Source organism: Rutidosis leptorrhynchoides, chromosome 2, assembly GCF_046630445.1.
Source record: "Rutidosis leptorrhynchoides isolate AG116_Rl617_1_P2 chromosome 2, CSIRO_AGI_Rlap_v1, whole genome shotgun sequence".
Lineage (NCBI taxonomy): Eukaryota > Viridiplantae > Streptophyta > Magnoliopsida > Asterales > Asteraceae > Rutidosis > Rutidosis leptorrhynchoides.
The window spans coordinates 615,181,200-615,198,231 of NC_092334.1; the positions used below are offsets into that span (position 1 = coordinate 615,181,200).

The 17,032-nt window shown below is 34.7% G+C and overlaps 1 protein-coding gene across 1 annotated transcript; it reads right to left on the reverse strand.

Moving 5' to 3' along the window:
* Positions 1 to 12,921: 12,921 nt before the first annotated feature.
* Positions 12,922 to 16,639, reverse strand: LOC139893516 (uncharacterized). Its single transcript, XM_071876683.1, has 5 exons — positions 15,726 to 16,639; positions 15,497 to 15,573; positions 14,602 to 14,713; positions 13,508 to 13,560; positions 12,922 to 13,383 (listed from the first exon to the last, which is right to left on the reverse strand). Exons 1-5 carry the CDS (start codon positions 16,579 to 16,581, stop codon positions 13,240 to 13,242), a joined length of 1,242 nt encoding a protein of 413 aa, XP_071732784.1. The 5' UTR covers positions 16,582 to 16,639; the 3' UTR covers positions 12,922 to 13,239.
* Positions 16,640 to 17,032: the final 393 nt, after the last annotated feature.

Genomic DNA, 17,032 nt, shown 5'->3' on the forward strand with positions numbered 1-17,032 from the left:
TATATAAACGAGATAGTTAGTCGACATGGTGTGCCATTATCGATCATTTCAGACAGAGATTCCAGATTTATGTCGAATTTTTGGAATAGTCTTCAACAGAATTTGGGTACACGTGTGAATTTAAGTACAGCTTATCATCCTCAGACAGACGGTCAGAGTGAAAGAACGATACAGACTTTGGAGGATATGTTAAGGGCTTGTGTGTTAGAATACGGTGGTTCGTGGGATACACATTTGCCGTTGGTCGAATTTGCGTATAATAATTCATATCATTCGAGTATAGGGATGCCGCCCTATGAAATGTTATACGGTCGTCATTGCAGAACTCCGACTTGTTGGTTAGAAGTCGGGGAGAAACAGTTTGCAGGTCCCGAAATTGTTCAAATGACAGCCGAAAAAGTTGCAATTGCGAGAGAAAAGTTGAAAGCCGCTAGAGATAGGCAGAAAATGTATGCTGATCCGCGTAGACGTCCGGTAACCTTTAATGTGGGTGAACGAGTGTATCTGAAAGTTTCGCCGTGGAAAGGGGTTATCAGATTCGGTAAACGTGGTAAGTTAGCACCGAGATTTATTGGTCCGTTTCCGATCAGTGAAGTGTTGAATGATCAGACTGTGGTGTTAGATCTTCCGCCAGAGTTAGCTGGTATTCATAATACATTCAACGTATGTTATCTTCGTAAGTGTAAAGTCGATGATGAAACACAACTTCTTCCTTTAGAAGATTTAAGGGTCGATTTGAATAAGAAATTGGTGGAAGAGCCGGTCCGTGTGGTTGACCAAAAGGTGACTAAGCTGAGAAAGAAAGAGATTCCGATGGTGTTGATTGAGTGGAAACAAAGTTTGGGTTCTAATTTTACATGGGAGACAGAAGAGTTGATGAGAAATCGCTACCCTCGTTTGTTTGACCAAGACCAGATTCCGAGGACGGAATCTTCTTAAGGGGGGTGGATTTGTAACAGACTGAAACCCGGGCTAGTTGTAAGTTGTCTATTTTGCCCTTAGAGTTTATGCTTAGTCTTAAGTGCTTTTATTTTAATTATTTTATTAGTGTTTTATTATAATTGTGTTGTGACCAGTTTGTGACAAGGGTCCCAGAACAGGTTTGTTTATTTAATTTGGACCTCGTTTGGGCTACCTAATCTTGTGCGAAAGATTTTAGATAACTGGTAAATACCCGTGTGTGATGGGGTATTATTTTTTAACACATAAGAGTGTAATATCTGGATGTTTCCATCCATTTCACCTAATTTCCCAAAACTAGAACGTACCTAAACTCTTTCACTCTCAAAACCCTAATCAAATCCAAGTAAGAAATTGGATCAAGTAGCTTAAGTGACTAATTTCTTGTATCCTTGTGATCATCTAATCAGGTTTGTTTACTTGAATCCTTGCTTTGATTCTTGATTAATTGAGTTTTGTGTTCTTAAATAAAAGTGTGATTTTAAGCTTGAATCTTCATTTTTGGTGTTTGTTATGCTTAATTGATGTTAGAAATAGGTTGTATATATGTTTAGTAGCTTCCATGTGCTTAAAAACGGATCAAAAACACTCAAAAATCGAGTTTTGGGCGAAAAAATTGCAAAAACAGCGAACTGCTTCGAAACCCAGTTGCTACAGTATTTGCTACAGTATTTTGCTACAGTATCTTGCTACAGTATTTTGCTACAGTACCCAACCTGCTACAGTGTCACTATTGCTACAGTACTTTTATGAAACTGAAACGGGTGTAACTTTCAAAACGTAACTCCGCTTTTGATGAATAAACTATCATTAGAATCGTAATAAAGAATACTTTTAAATGGTGAACTTTTAAGAAACTAGATCAAACTGTTTTTGGGCTGGAAAAGGAGTTTTAGTGTGTATGTCGTGTTTTGCACGCACCTGTATGCCATTATTGAGTGGAGTCATGATGTAGACTCATAAAATTATGAATATATGGTGTTATGACCTAGTTAATCGTATGAAATAATTATATTATTTATTGGATATGTATATTAACTTGGTTTGTGTTGTTCTCAGGTTATAAGGACAAGGAGGAAGCTCAGAAATAATAACTGAGCAGTTGCTGGTAATTGGTGAGTGGGTCTATCTCCGGATAGAGTTTAAGTAGCATATCATGCTACCGTGGTTGACTCTTTTACCATGCATAGTGTAGAAATTGCCATGTTAGAATAATATAGTATGCCTGATGTTGTATGTGAATTATGTGTACACTGTGTGAATGGCACCAGTCGGGCCTAGGGAGACTGGGGACTCGAGACCGTGCCTAGGAGAGGTTAGAGTCTGTATGAGGTCAACCGTGCCTAGGGGAGGTTGGGTCCATAGGCTACTGATTGTAGAGTATAGTGTGAATGATGCATCCCCTGCATCTGGATAACTATACTGTGAATTGAGTAGCAGGGACTATCAGTAGACTCAAGTCCGATCAGCTAGGAGTCGTGTGCTCGTACAAGCCGTTGATCCTCGTATTGTCTTATTGTATGCTAGTTGATAGTTAGCATGTGTTGTTGTTAGTAAATAGCTTGTGTGTGACTTAAGCTATATATGTTAGATAGATTCCATTCACTTAGCGGTGCGCTAATCCCCCACATATTCTCCCCTTGCAGGTTTAGGTACTGCTATTCGGGAAGGGTGCTATTGCAGAAGACATGTTTGACAACCCAACTCTGATGTGGACTTTTGTATAAATAATGTTTTGTGATAACGTAACACCGTTGTGTAAACTTAAACGTAATGACGTGACTTATATTGTGTTTGTTAATAAAGTCTTCCGCTGTGTATTTAAAAAAAAAAAATGGCCGGTGTTACAATAAACGATTCACAATAGTTGATTACATCGCGAGGTATTTGACCTCTATATGATACGTTTTACAAACATTGCATTCGTTTTTAAAAGACAAACTTTCTTTACATCAAAAATTGACGGCATGCATACCATTTCGTATTACATCCAACTATAATTGACTTAATATTAATCTTGATGAACTCAACGACTCGAATGCAACGTCTTTCAAAGTATGTCATGAATGACTCCAAGTAATATCTTTAAAATGAGCTAATGCACAGCGGAAGATTTCTTTAATACCTGAGAATAAACATGCTTTAAAGTGTCAACCAAAAGGTTGGTGAGTTCATTAGTTTATCATAATCAATCATTTCCGTAATAGTAATAGACCAAAAGATTTCATATACATAAACGTTTTAATGAAAATATTCTAAGTGGTTGAGCACTTGGTAACCATACTTAATATTTAATCAACGTCGCATATTTCCTTTATTATGGAATCTCACTACACTATACCAAGTGTAGTCACTGAAACGAAGTACTGTGCAACCGTTGAATATTGGTCGTCCAGTCCGGTTGGGGTTGTCAGGCCCGATAGATCTATCAACAGGATTCGTGTTTACAATACCGCATGTAAATGGTAGTTACCAAGCTATTAGGGAAAAATATGCAAAGTGGTACAACTCAACGTAGAATATGTTTTTAGTACTTGTGTCCATTTCGTAAAACAGTTATAAAACAGTGCATGTATTCTCAGCCCAAAAATACATATAAAAAGGGAGTAATGAAACTCACTTGTAAGTCGTTGATAGTAAATAATATTATTTTTCAATTCGATGAAAAATACGATTCGGCCTTCGATAGATTCACGAACCTATAATAATAATAATATGTATCAACTACACTATAATTATATTTGATTAATAATTATATCATACTTATATGATACTTTAAATTGTCAAGTTAGTAGTCCAATGTTAGTGGGCCAACAGTCCGATAGTCCAATAGTCCGATAGTCTAATATTCGGTATATATATATATACACCGACGTATTGTGTATATATATTTATAATCTTAGAATTACCCCACGGCGTATTGTATATGTATTGTCTTTGCATCAACCCAGAGACGTATTGTATACGTGTTGTCTTAGAATTAACTAAGAGGTATTGTGTACGTATTGTCTTAGGATTTATCAAAACGTATTGTATACTTATTGTCTTAGGACGTACCAAGAATTGTGTATATATATTTATAATCTTAGAATTACCCCACGACTTATTGTATATGTATTGTCTTTGCATCAACCCAGAGACGTATTGTATACGTGTTGTCTTAGAATTAACTAAGAGGTATTGTGTACGTATTGTCTTAGGATTTATCAAAACGTATTGTATACTTATTGTGTTAGGACGAACCAAGAATATTATTATACATATATACAATCACAGAAATAACCAAGATTATAATATTTTGTTATACTACTAATAACATGTCCAAAGATATATAGGATATAGGAAAAGTTAGCAAGGATATGGTTAATATAGTTTTTATAGAATAAATTTCGTCCATACAATGTTAATTTTAGCAGATTTTATTTTACCCATAATTTCTTCGTTTTAAATCCGTTTTGAGTGAATCAAATTGCTATGGTTTCATATTGAATCAAATATTACTAATCTAAACAGAAAGAGTATAGGTTTATAGTCAGAAATACAGGTTACAAGTCATTTTTGAAAGAGGTAGTCATTTCCGTCGAAAGATCAACATCTTGATGACCATTTTGAAAAACATACTTCCACTTAGAGTTAAACCATGGGTTTTGGATATGTTTCATATCCATATGAAATAACATTTATTACAGAATAAAAACTCTTAATTCAAAGTTTAAGATAGGTTTTCAAAATTAAACCCAAAACAGCCCCCGATGATCTATGACGGCGTATGTTCAGTTTTAAGGTGTTCTTCGTGTTTACAAGTTTTATATCCTTATGTTATCTTGACATACTATCATAATACATGTGTTGAAGTATTTTAAAAGTTAAGTTAGAAGGATTAAGTTTATTTGCAAACAAGTTTAGAATTAACTAAACTATGTTCTAGTTGTTATAAGTTATATACTCGAAATAAGATAGCTATATGAATATGAATCGAACGAGATTTTGAATAAGGTTACTACCTCAAGTTTAAAGAGTGATGTTACTGGAAAAAATAAGAAAAGGATCTTTGAGTAGATGATGTCCTCTATAGCTTAGAATTCTTGATGTAGAAGCTTGGAATCAACAAAAGTTCCAAGTAAGAATTCTATCTTGATTTAAGATAGTTATGATTATATGAATTGAACCAAAGCTTGAATATGTTTACTACCTTGATTAAGAAGTGAAAAACTACTGAAATAAATGAAGGTTTCTTAATCTTCAAAGAGTTGTTGGAATGGATTCAAAAGATTGAAAATATAAACTTGAAATGGATGATCTTCATGAAGTGTTCTTGAATGATTCTTATAAGATGATTATAGATTGGACTTTTGATAAAAAAAAAAGATGAAGATTTTAAGAGTTCTTGGTCGTGGTTTATGAAGGAGGAAAGAATATGAATGAAAAAAAAAATAGTTATGTGTAATATATATAGATATATATAAGTATATATGTAGTATATATAATTATATAAGTAATAAAAACAAAATTAGTTTTGTAATCTAGCATCAATTAGTCATATAAGATTACAAAATGTGATTCCATATGTTTAAACGTGTTTCTCCATGATTAAAAAGGTTGAAAATGATGTTTTACTATTGGTATATACGAATAGTAAATACATCTAGAAACTGTGTATCATATGGAGTAGAATTCTTGAGGAAATCGAATGCGAATACGAGTATAGCTATCTTTGTTGAGTATAAGTATATTAATATGTGTATTTAAGTCTTTCAAAAGTGTATTAATATATCTTAATACCATACATATATATTCATTTTAACTTAGGAGTTATAACGTCGTTAAGCTTTATATATATATATATATATATATATATATATATATATATATATATATATATATATATATATATATATATATATATATATATATATATATATATATATATATATATATATAAATAGTTTCGAAACCCTTAAGTTAGTAGTCTCATTTTATATATATAATCCATTGTTAATATACTTAATGAGATACTTAATTATCATATATTCAAGTTATATATAATCCATATCCATATATATTCATAAGTATATAATTAATACAAGTTATGACGTTCGTGAATCGTCGGATAAAAGGTTGGTCAATTGTTTGTATAAAACTCATTTCAAAAGTTTTAAAACTTGTCAAAATTCATTACTTATCATGTCGGAATAATGTTATCATGTAAAGATTAAGTTTAAATTTTGGTCGGAATTTTCCGGGTCGTCACAGTACCTACCCGTTAAAGAAATTTTGTCTCGAAATTTGATTGGGATCGTCATGGCTGACAATAAGTATGTTTTCATGACGCATAAGAGCTGAAAATTAGAGTTTTATCATCATTGGGTAATATAGATAAATTCATTTGATTTTTGTGAAGAGTACGAGTGAAGCTATCACAAAAGAGTGAAAATGAGTAAATACATGTTCGTCTTATCCGGTGACGTAGCCACGGTTGATTTTTAGAATTCAAGGAATTTTAGAAGAAAATCTTCGAAATCTAAATAAGATTTGATTCTTCGAAAATTAAGGAAATTAGGATCCTCTTTGGTTAAATTTGATAATCTGTTTTCATTGCCCTGTCGGATATTTCACTATAATTCCACCCTCTTCATTTCCTTATTTCCATAGATCATAACTTCTATTCTTCCTCCCTCAATTCATACTTTAAAGATTCGTCAATATGCTCCATCCAGTTCTGATTCTTGATATACTCCTAACTTTCATATCTGTCATTCTTCTTTTTCATCTACCACCGGAGGAAGTTATTTTCTTCTACCATTACCTTGGGGTTATAGTGTTTTTCATTCTCCCGTGTCTTTATATTGCTATACGCATTGATATACATGGTTTGTAATTTCGGGTTGTTATCAGACTTTATATTCTCCATTATATTTCGAAGCTTCATGTTTCCATTTTCTCTTCCCGACTTCGAATCAAGCGAATAATGGTCCGGAATTCGTAGGTATGGATTTTGAAATGAACATAGTTAATGTTCTAAGAAAGAAATCGTAATTGCACGATCTTGATTTGGCAAATTACCAGAATATCCAAAAAGATAGAACTATCAAGAAGATATGTTCTTAATACGCTTGGAGATTGGGTAGAATGTAAGAGTCGTGTAAATGGCACATGATGACTGTATGTTCTGTGAATCATCACGTTCCATTAGAAACTCAGCATGACTTACTGTAATATAATCACGTTGATCAAGTGTCATTATATTATACTAACTCATGCTTCAGTTCCCAACATTACTTCAAAAACATTCATATTTTAAATTCGAATTTTTTAGAATTTAGAAACTAACACAGCTTCTTTTATGCAGATATTGCGAAGAGATAAATGATTTCAGATAAGAATAGTTATGAAAATATCTTCAGAAATATGGAGGATATTTATAATGGAAGATATGATGATATCTTAGAATATTTAAGATAAGATGATGATGAAGAATATTGTCCGCAAAGGTTTTAGAGTAAGGAGCAATGTATTCGTTAATGACTTCATCAGAAACAGAATCATCAGGATTCTTTAAATACAATGTTTGGGCCTTGTATTTGTCCTTGATCTCCTTCATGGTCTACTCAATCCGTTTTCCAGTTCCAAACCTTCTCTTCTTCTCAGCTTTACCACCATACCATTCTTCTCAGCTTTACCACCATATATATATATATATATATATATATATATATATATATATATATATATATATATATATATATATATATATATATATATATATATATATATATATATGTTACAGAGGAAGATATATATGAATATGGTGTGTATTGAGCTCGAGCACCAGACTGCCTTTTATAGGAATGTGGCCAGAAAAAGTAGGCCAAGCGATCGCATGAGATTTGTGCTTCCAGGCCATGCGATCGCATGGCCAGCTGGGACAGCTCACATATTTTTGTTTTCTTGCTTGTCGACGTTATATAATAATATATAATATAATATATATAATTTTATATAATTATATATATTATATTATATTCTTGTGCATAGTAGACTTGTAATTTTAGGTCCGATGACTCGCGCGTTGATGCTCGATTTATGTCCCGGTTCTGAATTTTCGAACGTCTTTTCGTATGCTAAGATATCTTGTACTTTGCATTCCGTGACTTGTACTCTTGTCAATTTTAAATGTTTCGCAGCAATAAATTGAACCACTTGGATTGTATCTTGTACATTTGAGCATTTTGGACGTTTGCGTCTTCAAATCTTCGTTTTCGCCTTTTGTCTTCGCACTTATTTATTTAAACGAATATTACTTGAAAGTAGAACAATTGCAACTGAAAACTTTACATATTGGAAGGATATTGATACTAAATATATGTTCATTTGGAGCACTATCAGCATCCGCAGGAGTTAGAAACTGCAAAACTGGACGCGGTGGTTGCCAAGGTTGCAACGGTGTAAACGATAAATTCTGCTGAACATTCTGCGTCTGCAGAGGAATTGAAACCGTGGTACTATAAATAGGTATATGGCTGCAGCATACCACATACGGGCCTACTGTTTCACCGCTAGTGCCTACCAAGATGACCCTTGGATTCACCAATGAAAAATCTAGCCGCGTGGTTGTGACTGGTGAGTTTGCCCTTGGCGGTGTAATCTCATCTGGATATATCGGCTTATACCTCTGAAAAGGCTCGCCGGATACAGGTGGAGGATATGGCGTGTAACCCGCCCCCGTAGTCATAGCTTGCGTCTGCTGATTACCAGACGGTGTGTTTTGATTGTCTGTTTGAGTACGTTCCGATGAGTCCCCGGAAGTCATGATACTGTAACAGAAAAAATTCAAAAATTTTGTGAATAATAAGCCTTATAATTCAAAACCTTCTAAAAGAAAAAAAACAATTAAACAGTCTTGAACTAATTCGGCTCTCAATGAAAGCACCACTTGATCTTGCATATTTTCACCATAGGGTTAATATCTCTGTTCAATACGTAAGAAGGGGGTTTAAGGATCTTAGAACAAGGCTCTCCGGTCCGGCTACCGTGAATAACCCTGGCCGACATGATGATGTCGATGGGGTGGCCAAGTGATTAAGTCCACCTTCAATGACGGTCGTCGATTGGAAGGCCCCAAGCAAGGTCGTAGGTACCAGTTAACGAGAAACTAACATGTTAACCTTGAGAAGATGCTAGATGATGATGGTCACGTAAGATGTATAGCAGGAGATGGTTACGTAACGTGGTCTTCCATTGGAATGTTAATTAGGGTTTGTATATATAGGGAAACCCTAATTCTAGAACCATCCGGGATAATGGTAATCCTTTCCATAACAAACGCCCCCGAATCACGGATGTAATTATGGAAAAGATATTTACTTGATAACCAAGTAACCGCCGTACCGGGAACAAAAGCATTCGACACATCACCGCATGCCGCATGCCGCATACATAGTATACGCATACGCATGCCAGCGAGTGCCCGCATACGTATAGAATGCGCATGCGGGTTGCGGTATCATTAATTAATAAGAGTTAATTTTAATTCAAAATTATTTAGATTAATGACATCACCCATCATGCTTATATTTTTTTCTTTTTGATTTTTTTAACAAAGAAATTAGCCTAATAATGACATTATCATTATAGCATTTTAATATTAACTAGTGAAATGACCCGTAGAAACACGAGTTTGTTTAAACGAAAAGTTTAATGATATGTTTTAGGTATTAAGTGAATGTAAATGTTAAAGTCATTTAGTTTATTGCCTCGTGGAGCTACGGATTCTGACTAAGAAACTTGTCGTTGAATTTACAAACATAAAGTTCGCTCAAAGTTGAATATTTATATTTATATTTATATTTTTAATAATAATAATTATTATTAATAATAATATATGTCTTTTAAATTTTTTTAGAAAAATAAAATTACAATTTAGGAGAGATTATTATTTACTTTTATAAAAGATTTTGTATTATTTTTTTAATTAAATTAATATATAATTATGACATCATTATTATGAAAAGTAAAAAGGTAATTTAGCTTAATGATGATGTCATCATTTTAGAGGTTTATTTGATTATATAGACTATAGATAGATAGATATTTTATTATTATACTAGTCCGGATCGGCCCGCGCGTTGCGGCGGGGACTTTCGGCCCGCATATTCATATATAACGTAGCGTTGTGTATTTAAATAGGGGAACATAGCCCATGTGTTAAGCGTCGTTTTAGATGTCGTTGTATTAAGCATTTTTTAAAAAGTATCCGTTTCGAACGTAGTTAGTTTTCTTTTGTTCAATAAATTTTTTCGAGTGTAACGGTGCTGTCGGAAAAATTTAACTCCCGACGAACAGAAAGATACGGGTTGTCGTTGTGTTTAGCGTTGTTTAAAAAGTGTTCGTTTCGAACGTGGTTAGTTTCGTTTTGTTCATAAAATTATTTCGAGTCTGACGCTGCCGTCGGAAAATTTTAACTCGTGGCGAGCGGGAAGATACGAGTTGTCGTTTTGTTTAGCTTTTTTTGAGAAGTGTCCATTTCGTGTATAGTTAGTCCTATTGGGTTCATAAGATTTTTTCGAGCTGAACGGTGGTCTCTGAAAAATTTAACTCGCACCGAGCGAGAAGATAGTGCCCGTTATAAATTCGGTGGAATTAGTTTCTTTTATTTTAATAAAATTATATATTTACACTTTGTACCCCTGAAAAAGTGTAAACTTGAGGGGCCGTTGTGTAAATATAGTCGAAGTTGAAGGGCCGTTTGTAATATGAACGCAAACTCAAAACGACAATTCGGTGTAACTGAAACTACAACATCGGCCACCACTTTTAGTATACAAGGGTTAATCAAGCTAATATATAACTTTTAAAAGTTATTCGAGTTCCAATCGAGCTTGTAGACTAATCAATAAATGAGTCAATCTCGAGCATAATCGGGGGAGGGGGGACAAACGCCTCATTATCCATAGACGTATGTCTAACTTAAACTAAGACCATAGATAATGCAGGCGTTTGTGGCCTCAATCCGCCCACAAATGCCCGGAATGGGGCGTTTGTGGGCGTTTGTGTTGGGGCGTTTGTCAAGGAAGCACGGGCATAAAAATGTGCGTTTGTGATTTTTTTTTTTTTTAATTCTTTTCTACCTTTTTCACCACTTTTTAACCCAACCTCCAATCATATTTTGACACATCACCCACAAACGCCCTTACAAAAGCCCCCCATTACAACTCCCCCCAAAATGTCATGGCCCAGTCACAGTTTTTCCCCAAAAAGTGCAACTCTACCACTCCACGTCACAGTCACCATTATCTATGGTCAAAAAAAAACTTTACTTTCTTTGGACGAGTAACAAATGGAGTATTTTTTTATTTACACAATAAGATAACTTGCATGATTGTGTAACTACTAACTAGAGAGCTATAAATTGCCTTGATACAGGAACATAGTAAATCAAAAGGTCAAAAATGGTTGTCATTCAACACCACATTCTACTATCAACATGCATTGCATTACTTTTTATAACCACCTCCATTTCACAACCCACCACCGAACACCACCATGAATACGACGACAATAAACGCCACACAACCGTGACTCCACCCAAGAGCCACGGTAAAACACGCAGCCATAGTGGCGGTAAAAAATCAAGTGGTAAATCAAGAAACAAAAATGGATCACCATCAAATTGTGATCCATTATATCAATATCTATTTTCAAAATGTGGTCAATGGCCATTCTCTCGTGATTCACAAAACAACCCTTTTACATCCCGCCGGTCACCACCACGACGACCACCACCATTACCTCCGGCGCCGGCACCAGCACCTGTTCCACCACCATCTCCTCCGCCATCGCCACCACCACCGGCTCCACCACCAGAATCTCCTCCGCCTCCTCCACCATTGATTCCGTCACCTCCACCACCAACCCCGTCACATCCGCCTCCAGTTGTTCCTTCACCACCACCACCGGTAGAAACTCCGCCGCCTGTATTATTATCACCACCACCTGACTACATTCTACCTCCGATGGTACCTGAGCTACCACCATTAGTTCCGATATTTTCTCCGCCACTTTTTGGTGATCCTAATCCAAATCCGACGCCGTATGTTCCGATATTCTCACCGCCGGCGGACAATAACAATCCGCCGGGTTACACTCTCCCGCCACTTGTGCCTATACCAAATTTCCCACCACAAACAAACCCCGGTCAAAATTTTCCGCCGCAAATAGACCCTGGACAAAACTTTCCACCACTTTTAGACCCTGGACAAAACTTTCCACCACTTATAGACCCTGGACAAAATTTTCCTCCACAAATAAACCCTGGACAAAACTTTCCACCACTTTTAGACCCTGGACAAAATTTTCCACCACAAATAAACCCAGGGCAACAATTTCCTCCACTTATAGACCCCACACAAAATTTTCCTCCACAAATAAACCCTGGACAAAACTTTCCGCCACTAATTGACCCTGGACAAAACTTTCCGCCACAAATAAACCCTGGGCAAAACTTTCCACCGATAATGGACTCGGGACAATTTCCGCCACAATTTCCTGGGATTGGGCAGTCGCCGGGAGTTATACTGCCACCGCCGGTGGATACCAACCCAATGACAGGAGGACAACCGTTCTTTTCAACACCAGAGACACCGCTGGTTCCAATCACTTTGCCCTAATTCGATAATGCTATTTTGTATGAGTAGTTAACTCTAGTGTACTACTATGGAAATATGAGTTTTACTTTAAGAGCTTGTAAAGTATGTTATTTGATTATGTCGTTTTATTCAACTAAACCTTATGGTTTCAATTTCAATAATAACATAGCGTTTTAATAATTTACAGCTTTCTTCTTATTATTAACCTTCTAATGAAAACACGGTTTAGATATTAATGCCAATTATTTTGTTTATAAAGAAATGCGAAAACAAAATTAGATATTCACGAGGTTAAAAGTAAGAGAGATTAACCACTACATTTATGTTGTTCATGACTAAACCTAACACTAAATTCATCTTTCATCTTCAGCAGAGACAAAGTCTAAGAAACTTTATTAGCAAGTTCATAACAGAGATTACTAATATTTGTATACAAATTCAGCAAGTTCATAACTAAACCCAACACAAATGTTCTTTAAAAACGAGTCTCCAGGGATCGGAGGAGATATTTGTTTAGCGTCGTTTTGGAGGAATATCAGGTCTCAAAATAAAACCCTCAACTGGATTTAATTAGAGAAGACATTGCATTTCTTAAACTCATAACTAAAACACTATTCAACATATTACTGCAAACTTAGATCTTGTAATCTACACTGTCACGAAGACCGAGTTCTCTGAGACAAAAGCAATACGAATCCCAGTCGGTTCTTCTAAGGTACTTCAATAATTTCTTCCTTTTCTGTACCATTCCTTGAAGACCCTTTTGAGAGTGTTTATCCTGCACCATTTTTATCAACATTCATGAATTTTAGTTAATTAAAATAATAGTATCTGAAGAGCGTTACCCTGTAATAAACTAAGTATAGGAGATTGAAAGTCCTAAGTATACACTAGTCGCTAACCTTTTTATGTAGGACTGTAGCAAGGTGCTTGATCTTGGTAGTGAGTTGGGCCACTGAAAAAATAAATAAATAAATAAAAACAATAAACAACTCATATAGATGTAACCAATTAACTAATAAAATTATACACTTGTTGCTAACATCATTCATGTAGCTTAGAATAAAAAGGGGTTAACTAATTAACAAATAACACACACATAAGCATTAACAAGTAACATAAGAAAGTAGCGCCCTTGGCCTCTTGCTCATAACATCATGGCTAGGATACAGCTTGCAAGTAATATATTATTCCCAGAATTTAAAAAAAAAAGTACAAGAAAATTTTGATAAACCATCTATAAACAACAAAACTACTGTAAATCATCATGAAAATACGATCCAGCGAACAGCAGGATATGCATAAAGATACCGGGACCCTTAAAAAGAGAACTGCAATAGAGGTGTCCATGGGCGCTTTAACCTCGGATTTTTATATAACCTAAACCTAACATCCAATGCAAACGAAAAGCTTAATCTAAACCTAACCTCATGTTGCAACTAATCTTTCGGTTGATTAATAGTTAGGACGTGCAAAATATAAATACTAAGCATCTGTATATCTGTATAGCTAATGATTCCATTGGCGAATAATATTTGAAAATTAATCATATTACTAACCCTTAAGTAGCGATTACATGTATACTACAAAGAAGGAAAAACTATGAAAACTAGTTGATTATCAATTTCAACATGATAAATGAGCATAACAAAATCATATTATAATAATTACTACAGCGTTGAGTTTCAGACATAAAACTTTGAACACATTAATCATCTTACATTACCAATCTCGAAAAGAAATGTGTGTCAATTCATAATCATTCATTAGCAAGTGTACTTTTGAAATTTGTGACTAGTCATATGCCCATTAGAATGTTCCCAATGACAATAAAAATAAAAAAAAAGGAAACAAGTTCATACATCAATTACATTATTGATGTTGTATTTACATACCGAAGATTTTAACATATCTGAACTGTGGTCTATCACATGTAAAATTTCCTAATCAGAAAAATGACTTTAGTTGCATGATCAACATTCAGAATTCCAAATACCTTGAACACGAGCTGATCCACAGTCTGATTCAGAAATTTTGAATTTTTCCCTTACATTTTTAAGCTCGATCTTCTGTTTCTCTGCAGATGACATATGATCTGGATGGAAATACTGTCAAGAAAAATGTAAATTCAGAACGTTTTACAACAACAACAAAAAAAAAACTTCAGTGGTTGCAATATCTTACAAGTCACATCTATATCAGGGGTTTTATAGAAATTAGACATGCACACTTTGATTGCAAATAAAAATCAAGTGCTGAAAGAGGACTTGAGTCTCGTCATCATTAACCAGAACGTTGGTGTTACAAAAAATAACTGTAACATACAATTACAATTTTTACTAAAAACATATAAATAAATCTGAGCTGTTGAATGTGAGGTTTGCTTGAGTGCTTGACCCCTGTTCGAAATCTCACAAAAATTTCAAGAGGTATGCAAAGAGTGATCGAGTATAACAATTCAATTTTTGGGTATACAAAGAGCGCAGCTTATTAAACGATCGGAACCTTTTCGGCCTAATATCAAGGCAGACATACTATAAATATGTTTAAAGGAAAAATCCACCGAGTCCTTCGATATTGACAGTTTCGTAACATAGTAAAATCAAGTGAAGAAAATACCATATATCCAACAAATTCACTCTTTCAAAAAGAAAAAAATGGTGAGTGTGATGGTAATTTTAACATTCTAACATGTATACAATCTTAAGCCTTTTAAGTTCCCTACTGACCTTGTTTACTGTACAAACAACGCCAAAGATTTAGTTTTTAGCAAGAAAACAAAGACATCTAGATAGACATGCTAACACAAGCAATGATCCAGTTTCAGTAATTCATTGAGGTTAACTAATGCACATATAAGAAACTACCAAAGCAAACAATGAAGCACTTGCCTTTTCAACCAAGTCCTCCTTCGGTGGAGATAACATAAAGTGTGGAGTTCCAAGCTCACTCAATACACTTCTTTTACCTACAAATGTACATAAACTTATAATGTGACAACTTGAATAACAACCACTTAAACAAATCCTTCCTATTAACTTATGAAAGCATAGAACATCAATCAACATAACATTCAATTTATTTACAAACTAGTATATCAATCAAAGTCGTAAGTACCACCTGCATTCTTTTTTTGAATTTCTTCGGTCTGCAACTTTGCAAGGCTCTCCCTTAAGTGACTAAACTTCAAACCACTCGTATTTTGCATCTCCTTATCATCCATTTCCCTCACCTTCTTCAACCTGTCGTTCAATTCAGATAATGAAAATTCATTGTTTTTAGTAACTGGCTTCAATTTCTTCAACTTACTCCCTAAATCTAAATAACCATAACTCCTCATAAAGTCCGGTTTCGTCTCATTCGACGACACCGAACTCCTCTTATTATTATTCTTCATATTTGATCCAGGCACTGCATTCTCAGACGTAGGTCTCAAATTCAAATTCAAATTCAAATTAAAACCAGTTTTATCAAACGGTGATCTCTGACGAGCATCTTCAGTTGACTTAGGCGAATTCATTCTCAGATTTTTCAAACTCATTCGGATTGAATCAAACGGAGCCGGGTCTCTTTTCACTTCGGATTCGGACCCTGGATCGGGTTTTGGCATCGCATTTTGTTTGTAAAGCTCTTGGAATGAAAGGACAGGTGGAGATGAATTCGGTGGTTGTACGGTGGACTGACGACGGTACTCGGAGAGATTTTTACGGATCTCATCAAGAGAAGCAGGATTTTGAGCGTTAGGGTTTGAATTGAGAAAAGAAGGACGGTGAGGCTGTTGAGATGAAGACGTAGTTTGCTTCAGACTGGCTTTAACGTCAGCGAAATACGATTGCGATCGTGACTTATTTTGATTGTTGTCATCGGAATTAGAAGATGATGATGAATAAAAGTGAAATGAGGAGGTAGTACATTGAAACTGTAGCTGGAGGTGTCTGTGTGGACGGAAACGAAGGTAGATCGCGGTTGCCGCCATAGACGACGGTGGTTATCTGGTTAGGGGTGTTGGTGTTTCAGAAACCCTAGTTGAAACTAGTGTTGCTCACGGGTCACTTTAATTTTTATTAATTTTTTTAACGTATTATTTTAATTTTAATTTTAATTTAATTTTACGTACTAAACATTAAAGATAAATATTACTAATAAAATTTTATATCCAAAAATAAATTTTAACGGTTGAAATCATCATCATCATTATTAATTATTATTAATTAATTAATTATTAATTATTATTATTATTAATTATTATTATTATTAATTAATTATTATTATTTTAATCTTATATACTAAACCTCCCCAAATTTGGTCGTTTCAGTTTTACCGAGTTGTCGTTTTGAATTTGCGTTCACACTACAAATGGTCCTCCAACTTTCGCACAAATTACACAACAACCCCTCAACTTTACACTTTTTCAGGGGTAAAAAACG

Coding starts and splice junctions, on each gene's coding strand:
- LOC139893516 (XM_071876683.1), bottom strand. CDS start 16,581: ATGGCGGCAACCGCGATCTACCTTCGTTTCCGTCCACACAGACACCTC. Junction 14,714..15,496: donor AGGAGGACTTGGTTGAAAAG/GCAAGTGCTTCA, acceptor TTTTCTTGACAG/TATTTCCATCCAGATCATAT. Junction 13,384..13,507: donor CTACAGTCCTACATAAAAAG/GTTAGCGACTAG, acceptor AAAATGGTGCAG/GATAAACACTCTCAAAAGGG.